At 42.3% G+C, this 18702-nt stretch overlaps 1 protein-coding gene across 1 annotated transcript; it reads right to left on the reverse strand.

The window, feature by feature from the left end:
• Window positions 1-5905: 5905 nt before the first annotated feature.
• Window positions 5906-7554, reverse strand: LOC135566818 (signal peptidase complex catalytic subunit SEC11A-like). Its single transcript, XM_065014418.1, has 4 exons — window positions 7371-7554; window positions 6662-6771; window positions 6318-6467; window positions 5906-6029 (listed from the first exon to the last, which is right to left on the reverse strand). The coding sequence occupies exons 1-4, from the start codon at window positions 7419-7421 to the stop codon at window positions 5906-5908; spliced, it is 435 nt and encodes a 144-aa protein (XP_064870490.1). The 5' UTR covers window positions 7422-7554.
• Between the last annotated feature and the right edge of the window lie 11148 nt (window positions 7555-18702).

Here is an 18702-nt window from a genome sequence, read left to right on the forward strand (position 1 = left end):
TTTTCAATAACTGGGAATAAAGCCAAAGCCGCATCTGTTAATACAGATACCTTAAAAAAAGGTAGGGGCGTGGATCAGAAAACCAATATCTGGTATGATCACCGCTTGCCTCATGCAGCGTGACACATCTCCTTCGCAAAGAGCTGATCAGAAAGTTGATTGTGGCCCGTGGAATGTTGTCCCACTCAGATTCAATGGCTGTGCAAAGTTGCTGGATATTGGCTTGAATTAGAACACACTGTCGTCACATGTCCATCCAGATCATCCTAAACATGCTCAACGGGTGACCTGTCTGGTGAGTACGCAAGCCACAGAAAAACTAGGACATTTTCAGCTTCCAGGAATTGTGTACATGGGGCCATGAATGATCATGCTGAAACATGAGGTCACGGTGGCGGATTAATTGCACAATAGGCCTCAGGATCTCGTCACAGTATCTCTGTGCATTCAAATTGGCATCTATAAAATGCAATTGTTTTTGTCTGTAGCTTGTCTGCCCATAACCACCATGGGGCACTCTGTTCACGTTGACATCAGTTAACGCCATTTCACTGGCATGTGTGGTTGTGAGGCGGTTGGATGTACTGCAAGGTTTAAATCAACTGGTGAGCATTATGGTAGAGACATTCACGTTATCCCTGGCAACAGCTCTGTGTACATTCCTAGTCAGCATGCCAATTGCACTCCTGAGGCTCCGCTCTGGATAAGAGAGTCTGCTAAATGACTCAAATGTAAATATCATATTAGTCTGCATGTAAAATAATCATCATCTTTGAAAAATGCACAATGTTAGTGAAGTTATGCTTGACATAAGAAAACACTAGATGCATAAGTCAGATGATAGGTGAAAACAGATGTCATATTTATCTGTCACAAACATATCCTTGTCATTCAATATATCATAAAGCAAAATACAGTAAATGTGAAACAAAAATACTAACCATCTAAAATGATTCATGTTCTGAAAAAAATAAAAGAAATACAAGTTTCTTTATTCCATTCCTAACTATACCTAATTTCCTCTCAAAATAATGAATGCTTGTTTTTTTATACAAACACTAACCACATTCTAGACACAATTCAAAACACATGGTAGAGAAAAAGTAACAATTTGACATAATCAACATAATCTGTCTTGAAAGGCATGGTGGTGGGGATTTCAATTCTTCTCGGTGAATGGATAGTTAGGTAGTCTCTTCCTCATCCCGATGGACCAGGACGAACAGACCCAGCAGGAAGAGAACAGCGTATCAAAGGGAAGAACAACTAAATATTAGTATCCCTGTTCCGAGGATCTGAAACCAGCTGCTTTCCGTCTGCCAGTTGCTCTCCCACTGTTTAGTGTCTGGCTGCTGGTTGGGCTCTCTAACCTTTAGAGTACGTGCAGAATGCCCCTAATAAGGCTGAATTTAGTAAACAATTCATAAAACCTTAAGTGATTTTCCTTTTAGTGATGACGATGTAAAATATCTTGCCTTGAATTTGGGATAGTCGCTCATCAGAATGGTAACGATTCCGATGTATGGCACAAACCTGGAGACAAAATTGACATTCAACATCAGATGACATGTTCATGACAATGTCATGTCGCTGTTATGATGTACAATTCAAGTAAATTATTACATAACATTACATCTTCAATAGTTAAATACAGTGGTGGAAAAAGTACTCAATTGTGTACTTGAGTAAAAGTAAAGATACCTTAGTCACCCAGTAAAATACTACTTGAGTAAAAGTCTAAAAGTATTTGGTTTAAATATATTTAAGTATCAAAAGTAAATGGAATTGCTAAAACGTACTAAAGAATCAAAAGTCAAAGCATAAATCCTTTCAAATTCCTTATATTAAGCAAATCAGACGACAACATTTTCGGATATACGGAGAGCCAGGGCACACGCCAACACTCAGACATAATTTACAAATGAAGCATTTGTGATCAGTGGCAGTAGTGATGACCTGGGATGTTCTCTTGATAAGTGTGTGAATTCAAAATGTTTGGGTGTCAGGGAAAATGTATGGAGAAAAAGTACATTATTTTCTCTTAGGAATGTCCCAGGCCCTGCCAGGCACTCTCATTTGATGACTTCTGTAATCTAAAAGCCTTGGTTTCATGCATGTTAACATCAGAAGCCTCCCTAAGTTTTTTGTTTTACTCACTGTTTTAGCACACTCCGCCCAACCCTGATGTCCTTGCCGTGTCTGAATCCTTGGTTTAGGAAGGCCACCAAAAATTCTGAGAGATGTCCATATCCAACTACAACATTTACCGTCAAGATAGAACTGCCAAAGGGGGGAGGGTTGCAATATACTGCAGAGATAGCTTACATAGTTCTGTCATACTTTTCAGGTCTATGCCCAAACAGTTCAAGTTTCTAATTTGAAAAATTCATCTCTCCAGAAATAAGTCTCTTACCGGTGCCTGCTTGTTATAGACCCCCTCAGCTCCCAGCTGTGCCCAGGACACCATATGTGAATTGATTGCCCCTCATCTATCTTCAGAGTTCGTTCTGTTAGGTGACCAAACTGGGATATGCTCAACAACACCCCGGCAGTCCCACAAGCTAAGCTTGATTCCCTCAATCTCACACAAATCAGGAACCCACCAGGTACAACCCTAAATCTGTAAACATGGGCACCCTCATAGATTATCCACCAACTTGCCCTCCAAATACACCTCTGCTGTTTTCAATCAGGATCTCAGCAATCACTGCCTGCATCCTCTATGGGTCCGCCAGTCAAACGACCACCCCTCAGCACTGTCAAACGCTCCTAAAACACTGAGCAGGCCATTCCTAATTGACTTGCCCGGGTATCCTGGAAGGATATTGACCTTCATCCCGTCAGTCGAGAATGTCTTGTCGTTCTTAAAAAGTAATTTCCCACCATCTTAAATAAGCATGCCCCTTTCAAAAAATGTAGAACTAAGAACAGATATAGCCCTTGGTTCACTCCAGACCTGACTCACCCTGATCAGCACAAAAACATCCTGTGGACATGGGGACTGCAGAAAAGATTGAATAGTCCCCGCGATATGCAACTGTTCAGGAAGTCAGGAACCAATACACGGAGTCAGTCAGGAAAGCAAAGCTAGCTTTTCAAAACAGAAATTTGCATCCTGTAGCTCAAACTCCAAAAAGATTTGGGACATAAAGTCCATGGAGAACAAGAGCACCTCCTCCCAGCTGCCCACTGCTCTGAGTCTAGGTAACACGGTCACCACCGATAAATCCATGATAATTGAAAATTTCAACAAGAACCTCTCTTCGGGCCATGCTTTCCTCCTGGCCCCCCCCGCAGCTACTTTTTCAAGCCTCCCCAGCTTCTCTTCTCAAATCCAGATTGCAGATGTTCTGAAAAGCTGAAAACCTGACAAATCAGCTGGGGTAGACAATCTGGACCTCTTATTTCAAATGAACTGCCGCCATTGTTGCAACCCCTATTACTAGTCTGTTCAACCTCTTTCGTATCATCCGAGATCCCTAAGATTGAAAGCTGCCGCGGTCATCCTCCTCTTCAAAGGGGTGACACTTCAGACCCAAACTGTTATAGACCTATATCCCATCCTTATATACCTCTCAAAAGTCTTCGAAAGCCAAGTCAATAAACAGATCATTGATCATTTAATCCCACCGCATCTTCCTCCGGCTGTGCAATCCGGCTCGGCTGGTCACAGGTGCACCCAGCCACGCTAAGGTACTAAACGATATCATAACTGCCATCGATAAAGATAGTATTGTGCAGCTGTCTTCATCGACCTGGCCAAGGCTGAACTCTGTCAATCACCGTATTTCTATCGGCAGACTCAATAGCCTTGGTTTTCAAATGACTACCTCGCCTGGTTCACCAACTACTTCTCGAGACAGAGTTCAGTGTCAAATCTGAGGGCCTGTTATCCGGACTCTGGCAGTCTCTATGGGGGTACCACAGGGTTCAATTGGCCGACTTTTCGGTATATATCAACAGATGTCGCTCTGCTGCTTGCTTTTTTTTTTATTCCCTGATCCACCTCTCTACGCAGACGACACCATTCTGTATACATCTGGCCCTTTTTTGGACACTGTGTTAACTAACCTCCAAACGAGCTTCAATGCCATACAACACTCCTTCCGTGGCTTCCAAATGCTTTAAACGCTAACACCAAATGCATGCTTTTCAACCGCACGCTGCCCGCACCCGCCCGCCCGACGAGCATCACTACCCCTGGACGGTTAGACCTAGAATGTGTGGACAAACTACAAATACCTAAGCCGTCTGGCTAGACTAAACTCTCCTTCCAGACTCATATTAAACATCTCCAATACAAAATCGAATCTAGAATCGGCTTTCTATTTCGCAACAAAGCTTCCGTCACCACGCCGCCAAACTTACCCTAGTAAAACGGACTATCCTACCGATCCTCTCGACTTCAGCGATATCATCTACAAAATAGCTTCCAATATTCTACTCAGCAAATTGGATGTAATCTATCACAGTGCCATCAGTTTTGTTACCAAAGCGCCTTATACCACCCACCACTGCGACCTGTATGCTCTAGTCGGCTGGCCCTCGCTACATATTCGTCGCCAGACCAACTGGCTCCAGGTCATCTACAAGTCTATGCTAGGTAAAGCACTGCCTTATCTCAGCTCACTGGTCACAATAACAACATCCACCCATAGCACTCGCTTCAGCAGGTATATCTCACTGGTCATCCCCAAAGCCAACACCTCCTTTGGCCGCCTTTCCTTCCAGTTCTCTGCTGCCAGGTTTCTATTACAAACGGACATTGTCCATTTAAGACACAGTTGCCCCTTTTAGAGCTGTTGCATATTGATTCAGAGTCTTTTCGGTCAGCCGGATCATTTGGCTCCTTTCACCTAAAAGAGCTTCTCATTTGGCTCCCAAGTGGCTCCTCTTCAGTAGTGCTTAGAAATTTACATAAAACCATGAAAAATGGTCAACCCTTAATTTAAAGCCTAAAATGTTACCTACCATTATGTCAGTTCGTGAAATTTGAATTCAAATACATTTTTACCTGACCAAATTATTAGATGGCTTGCAAAAAATAAAAGGACAAAAAAATGTAAAGCACTGAAAAAAATTGGGTAGTGCAGAATGAGTGTCTCTTCTCACAGTATGGTTCCTGCACTGAGGAATTACCATCTTCAGAGAATATTTTTTATAATTTATCTGCAGACAGTTGATGTCTGGAGATCAAAAAGCAGCAGTATGCACATCAGGGAGTCCAATAAACTGGGGGGAAAAAATTGCCCTAAAGCAGTTTGTTCGCAAACTACACATCACTACTTTGCGCAGAAGTGCCTAAACCATGCTCTGTTGTAACCAGAGCATTTCTAAAATGATGCCACTCGCATAATTGAAGGAGTAGAGAAATAAACGTGATAGCAATGGAAAACTGGGATCCTCCTCTTAAATAAAAAATTAATAAAAAGGCCAAACCCACTTTCAAAATACATTTGCCAAAACTGCTCTCACACCTTGAATGCACCTCGAGTGTAGGGATGTGACAAATGGAAAACATTTTCTTAACTTTTAAACTGCCATTTTCATCTGAACATCCGAGTGTCAGCTACAGCATGTCAGTTCAGTTCACACAGCGTAACAGAGAAAATAATATATTTGATAATACATTTATTTGGGAAAATATTACTTCATATTAGGATATGTGATCTCCAGATCAGCCCCCCCCCCACCTTTCCCCGAGATTTTTATGGAGAACTTTAAACCATGCTTGAGCCCTTCCACTTTACAGGCTAGATGAGCGCAGACTCAAGTTCAATTTAATTTTGCACTAAATAATATCTCAAGTGAAATGGTATCATATAGATCCAGTGAAGTGAAGGATGAGACTGAAGTCATACAGCAGACTAAGCCTAGTATCACTCTGGTGGAATGAGATAAATGCTCACCCTCTGGCTCGTCCCACCACGTCTTTCTTCTCTAGCCAGTGCTGTCCCGGCTTGTATAGCCCTCTGTCATCTACAGAGTTGTTGTCACCTTTGGTCAGGAACTTGATTTCGCCATTTTCCCTGGAGATAAACATTTAGATTTAGTTTGGATGTCATACATTGATTTCCTGGCCCCAGAGCAGCTTATGAAGTTGCTCTGACAATGACATTTATTCAGTTACCCAACATATATTAAAAAACATATATGAGGTAAGAAATATTACAGAATATTTAGAGCCTAGTTTGAGTGTTATGCAGCAATACAAACTTTTTGGGGGAAGTAGGCCTTCTAAAACTTGTAACAAACAAAGAACTATCCCGAGAGAGAACTAGCGCATTTCAATAACTACAGAAACATCATAGACCAACTTTTCATGAATCTTTAGTACTCTGTGTACTATGGGGATCTCTCTGCCCTCTATCCTGAAGACCACAATCTCTCCGACTCTGATGGGGTCCTCGACCCGGTTTGTCAGGAACAGAAGGTCTCCTCGATGGAAAGCAGGCTCCATACTTCCACTGAAACCAAGGACATGTTACAGTCAAGGATAGACAGGTTACTGAAAATTAGCAGATGCGCTTCAGACAAACAGCAGGTATGTTGGTGCTACACTTTAGTCTTGTGAAAGTGGCAAATTTCCCCTTACTATGTAAAGCGCTTTGAGTGTATTGAAAAGCACCCCATCTACATAAATCCAACACCAATGCTTTACCTGAGGACGACAACAATAGGGCTCTCGCTGCCTGTCAATACCATCAGTCCTTTCCAGATCATCAGGGCTGAGGACACTATCATACCAAAATTCAACACCTGGTAGTAGAGCTGAAAACAAATAAGACAGGTTGTCAGGTTGAGACGAGGATAAGCTAGTGTTCGCTTATAACAACGTCATAATAACTATATCTACCAACAGCTGGTCCTGGGGACTAACAAGGTGTGCAGGCTTTTGTCCCAACCCAGTACTAATACATATGTTTCAGTTAATAAAGGGTTTGGTGATCAGCAGAATCTAGTAGACACTAGTAACTTAGGCTGGAATAAAAGTCTGCACACTTTGTAGGTCCTCAGCACCAGGTTTGAAGAATACTGAAGTAACACCATATTTATGCAGAGAGGAAATTGTACTGGCTAAAGCTACATTGATTTTGCAAGGTTGTTAGCGATTTATTTTGACAACCCAGTTTATCATGCATGTTTAATAGGCGATGTAACGTATATAACTAGCAGGGCAATGTTCTTTATACATGATTAAGACCACACGGAAAGCTGGGTAGCTAGTTAGCGTAGACGACTTGACATTTTAGGCAACGTGCTATTAACCAGCCGGCTAATGTTGCTAGCATAACTAGATAGCTAGCTAACTAGCCTTGGAAGAATCAGTCACATTCACACAACATCAAAAACAATATTATCGTACATACCTGGCGCTTATTCATCCGCCGCACATCATCAAGGAAATCTAAAGACAACATCGTCCCAGTATTGAGTTTATAAAATTACCTAAATTAAATAAAAACCATTGATCGATACATAAAAATCGAACATATGGGTGAACGTCCGAGAAACTTGCATCCAAATCTTCCGGGTACACTCAGCCGGAAGTTCCGCCCACATTCAAAATATTTTGTCGAGGTGTCGCTTCGCGATACGGGGGCTGGCAGACAGAAGGTTTGGATATGCAAATGTTAAGAGCTTTCGTTCACTTACGTAGTGAACACCCGATTCAAATGAAATCAGTCGATCTTATCGACAACTATCATTAGAAATCAAGCGATATGAATCAGACAGTGGGGCGCCGACTGCAATGAATGTATGAAAACTCTAAAACCATAAAAAACTATGATGTCTGAAATATAACAAAACAAGAGAGAACTTTCTACAGGCTGGCACACGTTATTATAATATTCACCAGAGAGACAATCACTAGGAAGATTGCTATGTATTGGCCAATGAGAGGCTTTGAAGCCACCAGCCTGCCATATTGTAAGAGACAATTAAATCCACCAGCACAGAGATAAAATTCTTCACCTGTGACCTAAAGAGAGAATACCCTTATCCAGTGACCTACAGAGAGAATACCCTTATCCAGTGAACTACTGACAGGTCCCATCATCTCTCTCTCTGACTGAGCAGGGTTTCTGTCACAGGACAGAGGGAGTGAGGCAGGGTAGTAGAGGAAGGCCAAGGGTAGGAGGAACAGCCAGAAACATTGCACCACTTATAGCTATACTGAAGAAAAATATAAACACAACATGTGACAATTTCAACGATTTTACTGAGTTACAGTTGATATAAGGAAATCAGTCAATTGAAATCAATTCATTAGGACTTAATCTATTGATTTCACATGACTGGGCATAGACCCACCCACTGAGGAGCCAGGCCCAGCCAATCAGAATGAGTTTTTCCCCATACTAGGGCTTCATTACAGACAGAAAAACTCCTCAGTTTCATCAGCTGTCTGCGTGGCTGGTCTCAGACGATCCCACTGGTGAAGAAGCCAGATGTGGAGGTCCTGGGCTGGCATGATTACACGTTGTCTGTGGTTGTGAGGGACGGTTGATGTACTGCCAAATTCTCAAAATGATGTTGAGGCAGCTTGCGGTAGAGAAATTAACATTAAATTCTCTGGCAAAGCTCTGGTGGACATTCCTGCAGTCACATGCCAATTGCACGCTCCTCAAAATTGAGACATCTGTGGCATTGTATTGTGTGACAAAACTGCACATTTTAGAGTGGCCTTTTATTGTCCCCAGCACAAACAAGGTGCATCTGTGTAATGACTATGCTGTTTAATCAGCTTCTGATATGACACACCTGTCAGGTGGATGGATTATCTTGACAGAGGATAAATGCTCACTAAAAGGATGTAAACAAATTTGTTCACAACATTTTGGGGATCTTGGTTTACATGTATTTATATCTTTGTTCAGTATAATTGCCATCAGCACTTCTGATTTGAGCAGTTCATTGACATTGACACACAACTCTAAGGAAATGAGAGACGTGGACACAGAATATTGCGGGTCCCCAGTGCTTAATAGCTACAGGAATTTCTTATAATTTCTTTATCTTCGTTTTTATTTTTAACCCAGCAACAGGATTCTCATGTGTGGAATGTGCATAACACATTATTTTTCTTCATCGACACACAAGTCTGCCTTGTGTGTGTGAGAGTGTGCATCTGCGTGCATTGAGTTTGCATGTGTGTGTGTGTGTGTGTGTGTGTGTGTACCTGACACCTGCAGTTGACACACAGGTCTGACTCGAGGGTCCACATGGTGTTCCATCCATCACTCTCTTTGCGGGGAATCTCTCCTCACAGGGGAACCGAACAGGGCACACGGCTTCTCTACAGAGGGAACACACAGGGGGTTAATGATGGGAGAACAGAAACAGGCACACAGCTTCTCTACAGAGGGAACACACAGGGGGTTAATGATGGGAGAACAGAACAGGGCACACAGCTTCTCTACAGAGGGAACACACAGGGGTTAATGATGGGGAACAGAACAGGGCACACAGCTTCTACAGAGGGAACACACAGGGGGTTAATGATGGGGGAACAGAACAGGGCACACAGCTTCTCTACAGAGGAACACACAGGGGGTTAATGATGGGGAACAGAACAGGCAATACATCTTCCTACAGAGGGAACACACAGGGGGGATAGCCGCCTAGCGCAGTGATCACCAGCCAGTCATTCGTGATCGTTTTGTTGATCTCCAAGGGATTCCTAGTCGATCACCAAACATTTCTGTAAAAGCCCTACGATAAAGCCTTGCATTCCAACGTCTTTTATTTGTTTCGACTGTCTGCGGTAGGTGCACTTGATTCGGCAGCCCTAGCTCTGGGAAGGCAAAGTGTTCCCATTTTGAACCATTCCATGTGTCTGAAGGTAGAAGGTAACTGAAGGTAAAAAAAGCCTTTAACACACCGGAAAGTTGATAATGTAAGATTTCAACACTTTTCAAACGTACATCTCTAAACGTACTAAAGTACATCTCCATCTAGTTGTCGCATAAATGGATAACTGTAGCATTTTAGCGAAGCCCTAACCCTTTTCCTAACCTTAACCTAATTCCGCTTAACCTGCCGCGTTAATTCTAATAACCTGATGCGTTAATTCTCCTAACCTGCTGCATTAGTTCTCCTAACCTGCTGCGTTATTTCTCCTAACCTGCTGCATTAATTTTCCTAACCTGCTGCGTTAATTTAATAAACTGCTCGTTAGTTCTCCTAACCTTCCGGGTTAGTTCTCCTAACCGGCTGCGTTAGTTCTGCTAACCTGCTGTGTTAATTCTCCTAACCTGCTGTGTTAGTTCTCCTAACCTGCTGTGTTAGTTCTCCTAACCTGCTGTGTTAATTCTCCTAACCTGCTGCATTATTCTCCTAACCTGCTGCGTTAATTATCCTAACCTGCTGTGTTAATTCTCCTAACCTGCTGCGTTAGTTCTCCTAACCTGCTGCGTTAGTTCTCCTAACCTGCTGTGTTAGTTCTCCTAACCTGCTGTGTTAGTTCTCCTAACCTGCTGCGTTAGTTCTCCTAACCTGTTGCGTTAATTCTCCTAACCTGCTGCGTTAGTTCTCCTAACCTGCTGCGTTAGTTCTCCTAACCTGCTGCGTTAGTTCTCCTAACCGGCTGCGTTAGTTCTCCTAACCTCCTATGTCAAGACACTACTGTCTGTATCTGTACTCCATCTAGCCACAAATGTAGAAGCTGTCATTTTCGAGAAACCATCAATATCACAACAGCAGGACACAATCAAACCTGGTTATATCTAAATGCCATTGGTCAGATTTTTGCAACACATTCACCAATCACGTTAGGTAGCCTAGCAGTTAGAGAAGCAACCCAGCAACTGAAGGGTTGCCAGTTAGAATTCCTGGTCTGACGGGACAAAATCTGGTGGGAGTGAGCCGGCAACCGGAGGGTTGCTGGTATTGAATTTTAGATGCCATTGCCTTCTGTTGTGCCCTTGAGCAAGGCACATAACCCTCCACAACAACTGTTTTACGGGCTCCTAGTGTGGCAGCCCTCTGGTCCAATCTGTATATGTACCGGTATGTGTGTCTTTTGGTGGGGTTGGGATAAAATTGTACTCAAGGTCAGTTGGACCTTGAATACAATTGACGAATAAAGTAATCTTAAACATCTTCATCTTTTGTTTTGTATTCCCATTGTGATTGGTCTCTGAAAACTAGGAGGACGTTTTTGAAATAGATCAAATCCTCCTTCAATTTGCCATCTGTAAGCCATGATGAAGACTGGTAAGGCCCTGATGTGGCAAAAAGCCTTGGTTTTACCAATAATGAAGCGTTTTATCAACTTCCACTGCCCTCCAAGAGAGTTGCTGATATACTTTTCATGTTCAGGTTGCTCCTCAATCCATGCACCTTGTTTGGAGAGCGAGGTAGTGGCAGTGTTACCTTGCTAGGAACCATAGAAAGTCAGGGAGCCTGTTCGTCTTGTGTGTGTGAGTATAAAAAAACGTTTTAAAACTCTAGCCTAATCATGATTTTGAAAATGAGTCTGACCTCCTTGTTGTCCGTCCAGGACCAGGAAAGTGTTATTAGGCTGTATGGGTCATGTCATGTTTCAGATGTAAGGCTACAGGCGCTGCTTCTGTGCTCTAATATCGATTCTGTCTGTTGTTCAAGCATCAGCATCAAGCATCCATCCTCATCATCTTGACAAGAGCCTGTACAGGTGGCTTGTGTTGTGTCAATTCCCAGAATGAACTATTGGGTTTGTTCTTCTTTATTTGCAGTGAACTGTGTGGCTGTGGAGTTACTCACGTTTCAGGTGGCTTATTGTACATCACAATCCATTGTATCACTAAACAAACCCAGGCACATTAGGCTAATTGATACTGTCACTGAGCAAATAGTTTTTGTCATGTGTTCAGTCAAATTTCCGAGGGGAAGTACATTTGAATGAAAAGATGAGTCATACAATTGTCAGAACTGCCTGATTTCTTTTCATGTTGACAATTATTATGATTCATGGATATTTTAAGCCCCTGTCAATGTTTGACCAACACTGCAACTGTGTAGCCTATCATTAATGTAGGTTACATGACAACAAGCACAGATCTACTGTCTTGTACAACATAATGAAAACCCTCATACAATTCCATATATAGGTTTGTGAGTCATGGTTGCGCCCCAGCAATCACGTCACACTAAAAAGCTAGTATCCAGTGGGTCTGGTTAAGGATTCCTTTAGAAGGTGAAACTGACCCTATTAGTTGGTTGTTTAAGCATTGATGGTTTTAGCTTTGACATATTTTGTTTCTCCAATATGTTTGACTCGCCCAGGGAGAGAGCGCCAGGCAGAGAGTGAGTCGTGGCTCAAGATCTTCACAGAACACTCACTTGTTCCCACTGTGGATGAGAATAGTAGAGGGCCGTGCTGATAAGGGAAGGTGTTCTTTTGAAATGCCCACACTGTGGTGGTGCCAGTGTGAGCTTGTGAGTGGGTATGACGAAACGCACACACATACACACAAACACACACACGCGCACACACACACACACACACCACCAGTTCTGCCTTCATAATGGCAGATAAACATCTTTAGAATACAGCATACCAAGTTCTGTTCTCCTCAGAGAGAGTGAGAGAAGCTCAGCCGAAGCTCAGTAGACCAGCCTCAATCTTTCTGATTCAATATGTCTCACCAGCTCTTAGAAATAGATGTTTGCCACAGGAGGTTGGTGGTACCTTAATTGGGGAGGACGGGTTTGTGGTGATAGCTGGAGCGGAATCAGTGGAATGGTATCAAATCCATCAAACACATGGTTTGATGCCATCCCATTTCTCCGTTCCAGACATTATTATGAGCCGTCCTCCCCTAGATAGTTTGTGTGTATGTATTGATATGTAGGCTACGTGTGCTTTTTGTAAAAACATATTTTTTAATGTAGTTCTGTCCTGTAGTGCTGTTGCCTATAAATGTTCTGTATTATGTTATGTTTTGTGTGGACCCCAGGAAGAGTAGCTGCTGCTTTTGCAACAGCTAATGGGGATCTTAATAAAATACCCCAAAAATATCAATACCCTCAGCAGCTTCCACTGATGTATACACATGTTCTATTATCAACTCTGATCAAAATAGCCCAGTAACATTGTTGTTAACACTTATCACTAATAAGGCATTATGGTAATAATGTACATTACTTTAGGCCTATATTACATTACACATCTGAAAACACATAATTAATCAATGAGTCCTTCAATAATTAGGAATTTAGTCAAAAATGATGGTGGATACTTGAAATGTCACATATCATTTTGTGAATCACTTGCTATTGTAATTTTTCTAAATGCTTTACCCTTTTGTCAAAGGGGCTCCTGAGTGGCGCAGCAGTCTAAGGCACTGCATATCAGTGGTAGAGGCGTCACTACAGACCCTGGTTCAATTCCAGGCTATATAAAAACTGTCCGTGATTGGGAGTGCCATAGGGCGGTCCATAATTAGCCAGCATTGTCCAGGTTAGGGTTTGGCCAGGGTAGGCTGTCATTGTAAATAAGAATTTGTTCTTAACTGACTTGCCTAGTTAAATAAAGCTTAAATTAAACTTGTTTTTGAAGAGGATCGTGTTGTCATGCTTCCTCTCCGACATATTAACTAGCAACTGAACGATTGAAAGTTTGGAGCTTTTTGTTGTGAAACTAGAGACCATACATTACTTTTGGTAAGACATCCAGAGGACAGCTCTATAAACTCTCTCTTGTGAATGTGCCAGTTTTCTATTGTTGTTCCATCTTCATCTTCAGGCCTTCCACCATCTTGTTTCTGGGTATTTCCACACAGCATCAAGATCCAACATAGCTCTTTATCTGAAGATATTTCCATAGCATAACACTGAAAAATCCAAGCTGATCTGGCTCACCTGAAATCCTCCCAGTTGTTGCTACCTCATAGAAAGATTGAATCAGAATACCTAACACTGTTATGTGCATCTACTACAGAAAGAGTGTTGAATGCTGGAATGTCAGTACAATCTTCATTATGTTCTGTTGTATAACTCACATGTACTCAAATAGGGGTGCTTATTTGTCTTGTTTTGATCTAGCAACCTTTGGTTTCTGTACCAACACTCTGACCGCTTGGCTACCTGCCACCCTAAAGCTATATCATTGTAGGCTATATCACAGGCCAGTCTTTTATATAGTATATACAATATACCGTATATGAACATGCATATACGATTATTATGACAATGCTTTTTGTCATTCTGTTTCATATCATTTCCACAGATCCTCTGAAGGTGTCATGAATACATTGCTAGCATTTCCACAGCTCCTCAGAAGACGTCATGAATACATTGCTAGCATTTCCACAGATCCTCAGAAGACGTCATGAATACATTGCTAGCATTTCCACAGATCCTCTGAAGGTGTCATGAATACATTGCTAGCATTTCCACAGATCCTCTGAAGGTGTCATGAATACATTGCTAGCATTTCCACAGATCCTCTGAAGACGTCATGAATACATCATTACCAACCACCAACGTATGACTACTGTAGGCTATGAGATATGGCCTGAAATTGCAGTGTGGTGGATATTATTTTCTGAGGAGAATATGATGACCAAAAGAACGTTAAATTGTTCAAAGTAGCCCGGGCTACATTATCATCTAATTAGTCTGTATTTATGTGATTCCAGCCACATTGAGCCTTATGCTCTCAGGGAGAGTGGAACAGCGTGAAGCAGAGAGATCTGTATCAGAATGTCATCGTTTCCCTAAGCACAAGGCATTCTGGGTTTTGCAGATTACCTCGCCCCTTGACAGCCTCAACAGTGGCGGCAGGGACAAAATGGCCGCCTGCGACTTTTGTGGATTAGAGATAAAAGTTGTTCCAAATGCCATCACTGCACTGTGACATTTAGCAGCCTGTGATGCTTTTCAAATAAATCTGAATAAATGGTCGGGAATTACAATGTCTCTCAGCCAATTACAAATGAACATCACGCACAACAATGTGAGTTTAATAACCGATGGTGTAGCCTAGGCTAATGCCTCTAAAAATGTCCTAATCGCTAACTGGTTGTAGTTATACACGTTAATGCTCAACCAGTTAGCAAGTCGGAAACTTCAGAGTTCCAACTAGCACATGAACGCGGCATATCTATGGGCTGATTTGTCCTGGGAGATCACATCAGTCCTCTTTTTTAATTTGATCAAATGAGATCTCAATGACAATGGACCACCATTCTGTCTCTAATCAGCTGTTTACTTGTAGTCCTTCTGAATGAGACTGCTACAGGAATGAATGTAAATGTAATATCTGCTTGCCTTGTGTGGCCTAACATGACCTTATTATAGCTTATTATTGTGCATGACTCTTCCGTCCATTCACCCTTATGGTTAACATTAGCTCCATATAAAATGATTAACATGCTACAATTAACGTAGCCTCTCATATCACATTTAACAATTGCCTGAATGGATAAACGCCATTGACAGATTTGTCCTTTCTATTACTCTCCATAACTCTAATTGTGTCAATGAGTATCCATCATCCACAGAGCCCTGGGTCGCTGTGCAGTGTGAAGTCCTGATATTAACTTGAATTTCTGTTTTATTAACTGAGGGGGCAATTATTTATATGTACTACATGTGACATTTCTATAATTAGTGACTCTCAATATCCACAGTTGCTGTGCCTTGCACTGAATCTCAATCGAAGATTAGTTTAATTGACTAGAATCAATGTTTCGTTAGCTCTCATCAGACACACTCAGTGCAATATGAGGAGCTATTTTAATGTATGATGTCTTTATTCAACAATTTCTGCTGGAATCTGCTTGGATTAAGGAATGCCTCATTTTGAGTTCCTCTGAGGTTCCTGATAGAGAAATGTGATTTGCTGAAGGTCAGTGTTTTTAACAAGGTTGTAATGCTTGAGGGGGATATGTGGCTAGGGTATGTGAGCACTAAGCAAACTGTAGCATGAATGAGCCTCCTGAGAGATGATTGGTTTTTAATTACCATAGAAATCACTTGACGCCTAATACCCTTAACTGTGAAGGTAGGCTTGTCCTTTCAGTTGAACTATTACTGAATAGGAAAGACGGAGGGGTAAAGTCTAACTTCCACATAATATTGTAGTGTTCTTGGAAGTCAGATAATTATGTAAGCTATTTGTAGGGGATTTTTTCCATCACATTGTTTGACTTGATGGACTTTGTGGAATAGGTTTTATTTATTTATTTATTTTATTTATTTCACCTTTATTTAACCAGGTATGCAGTTGAGAACAAGTTCTCATTTACAATTGCGACCTGGCCAAGATAAAGCAAAGCAGTTCGACACATACAACGAAACAGAGTTACACATGGAGTAAAACAAACATACAGTCAATAATACAGTAAAAAACAAGTCTATATACAATGAGCAAATTAGGTGAGAAGGGGAGGTAAAGGCAAAAAGGCCATGGGTGGGTAAATACAATATAGCAAGTAAAACACTGGAATGGTAGTTTTTGCAATGGAAGAATGCAAAGTACAGGTGCAGTAATCTGTAAGATGCTCTGACAGTTGGTGCTTAAAGCTAGTGAGGGAGATAAGTGTTTCCAATTTAAGAGATTTTTGTAGTTCGTTCCAGTCGTGGCAGCAGAGAACTGGAAGGAGAGGCAGCCAAAAAGAAAGAATTGGTTTTGGGGTGACTAGGAGATATACCTGCTGGAGCGTGTGCTACAGGTGGGAGATGCTATGGTGACCAGCGAGCTGAGATAAGGGGACTTTTTACCCTAGCAGGGTCTTGTAGATGACATGGAGCCAGTGGTTTTGGCGACGAGCATGAAGCGAGGGCCAGCCAAAGAGCGTACAGGTCGCAATGGTGGGTAGTATATGGGGCTTTGGTGACAAACGGATTGCACTGTGATAGACTACATCCAATTTTGTTGAGTAGGGTATTGGAGGCTATTTTTGTAAAATGACATCGCCAAAGTCGAGGATTGGTAGGATGGTCAATTTACAAGGGTATGTTTGGCAGCATGAGTGAAGATGCACATTTGCGAAATAGGAAGCCAATTCTAGATTTAACCTTGGATTGGAGATGTTTGATATGGGTCTGAAGGAGAGTTTACAGTCTAACCAGACACCTAAGTATTTTAGTTGTCCACGTATTCTAAGTCAGAGCCGTCCAGAGTAGTGATGTTGGACAGGCGGGTAGGTGCAGGTAGCGATCGGTTGAAGAGCATGCATTTAGTTTTACTTGTATTTAAGAGCAATTGAGGCCACGGAAGGAGAGTTGTATGGCATTGAAGCTTGCCTGGAGGGTTGTTAACACAGTGTCCAAAGAAGGGCCGGAAGTATACAGAATGGTGTCGTCTGCGTAGAGGTGGACCAGAGACTCACCAGCAGCAAGAGCGACCTCATTGATGTATACAGAGAAGAGAGTCGTCCAAGAATTGAACCCTGTGGCACCCCCATAGAGACTGCCAGAGGTCCGGACAGCAGACCCTCCGATTTGACACACTGAACTCTATCAGAGAAGTAGTTGGTGAACCAGGCGAGGCAATCATTTGAGAAACCAAGGCTGTCGAGTCTGCCGATGAGGATGTGGTGGTTGACAGAGTCGAAAGCCTTGGCCAGATCAATGAATACGGCTGCACAGTAATGTTTCTTATCGATGGCGGTTAAGATATCGTTTAGGACCTTGAGCGTGGCTGAGGTGCACCCATGACCAGCTCTGAAACCAGATTGCATAGCAGAGAAGGTATGGTGAGATTCGAAATGTTCTGTAATCTGTTTGTTGACTTGGCTTTCAAGACCTTAGAAAGGCATGGTAGGATAGATATAGGTCTGTAGCAGTTTGGGTCAAGAGTGTCCCCCCTTTGAAGAGGGGGATGACCGCAGCTGCTTTCCAATCTTTGGGAATCTCAGATGACACGAAGAGAGGTTGAACAGGCTAGTAATAGGGGTGGCAACAATTTCGGCAGATAATTTTAGAAAGAAAGGGTCCAGATTGTCTAGCCCGGCTGATTTGTAGGGGTCTAGATTTTTCAGCTCTTTCAGAACTTCAGCTGAATGGATTTGGGAGAAGGAGAAATGGGGAAGGCTTGGGCGAGTTGCTGTTGGGGGTGCAGTGCTGTTGACCGGGTAGGAGTTGCCAGGTGGAAAGCATGGCCAGCCGTAGAAAAATGCTTATTGAAATTCTCAATTATGGTGGATTTATCAGTGGTGACAGTGTTTCCTATCTTCAGTGCAGTGGGCAGCTGGGAGGAGGTGTTCTTATTCTCCATGGACTTTACAGTGTCCCAGAACTTTTAGAGTTAGTGTTGCAGGAAGCAAATTTCTGCTTGAAAAAAGCTAGCCTTGGCTTTTCTAACTGCCTGTGTATAACGGTTTCTAGCTTCCCTGAACAGCTGCATATCACGGGGCTGTTGATCAGGTTGGATCAAGGAAATTAAGGTTAGGTAGGATTGTATAGGCAGCACACTGTCTGGGTTTGAAAACATGCTCTAGTTACAACCTTGTCCTATCACTGAGATTTAAAGACTTTTCCAGTAAATGGTGAGGAAACACCATAGCAGCACTCAACCCAGCATGACTTCTACTCCTGAAACTCTGCTCCCTAAAAGGTGACGAGGAAAAGCAAGGAAAAAAAGCATTTTCACAAGTCGCATCCTATTCGACCAAATACTCTTCACTCTCTGTTGACCCTGAGGGAGTTGGGTCAATTAAACCAGGGTGTCGATCGATAGAATGTGGGCAGAATAACAAGACACGTCTG

This window comes from Oncorhynchus nerka, unplaced genomic scaffold (assembly GCF_034236695.1).
Source record: "Oncorhynchus nerka isolate Pitt River unplaced genomic scaffold, Oner_Uvic_2.0 unplaced_scaffold_3241, whole genome shotgun sequence".
NCBI lineage: Eukaryota > Metazoa > Chordata > Actinopteri > Salmoniformes > Salmonidae > Oncorhynchus > Oncorhynchus nerka.

What these genes read in the sequence shown, in the direction of transcription:
- LOC135566818 (XM_065014418.1), bottom strand. Translation starts at nt 7,421, where the DNA reads ATGTTGTCTTTAGATTTCCTTGATGATGTGCGGCGGATGAATAAGCGC. An exon ending in CCTATTGTTGTCGTCCTCAG is followed by an intron (nt 6,468 to 6,661) that starts GTAAAGCATTGG and finishes CCTTGGTTTCAG; the next exon opens with TGGAAGTATGGAGCCTGCTT. An exon ending in GTACTAAAGATTCATGAAAA is followed by an intron (nt 6,030 to 6,317) that starts GTTGGTCTATGA and finishes GTTTATCTCCAG; the next exon opens with GGAAAATGGCGAAATCAAGT.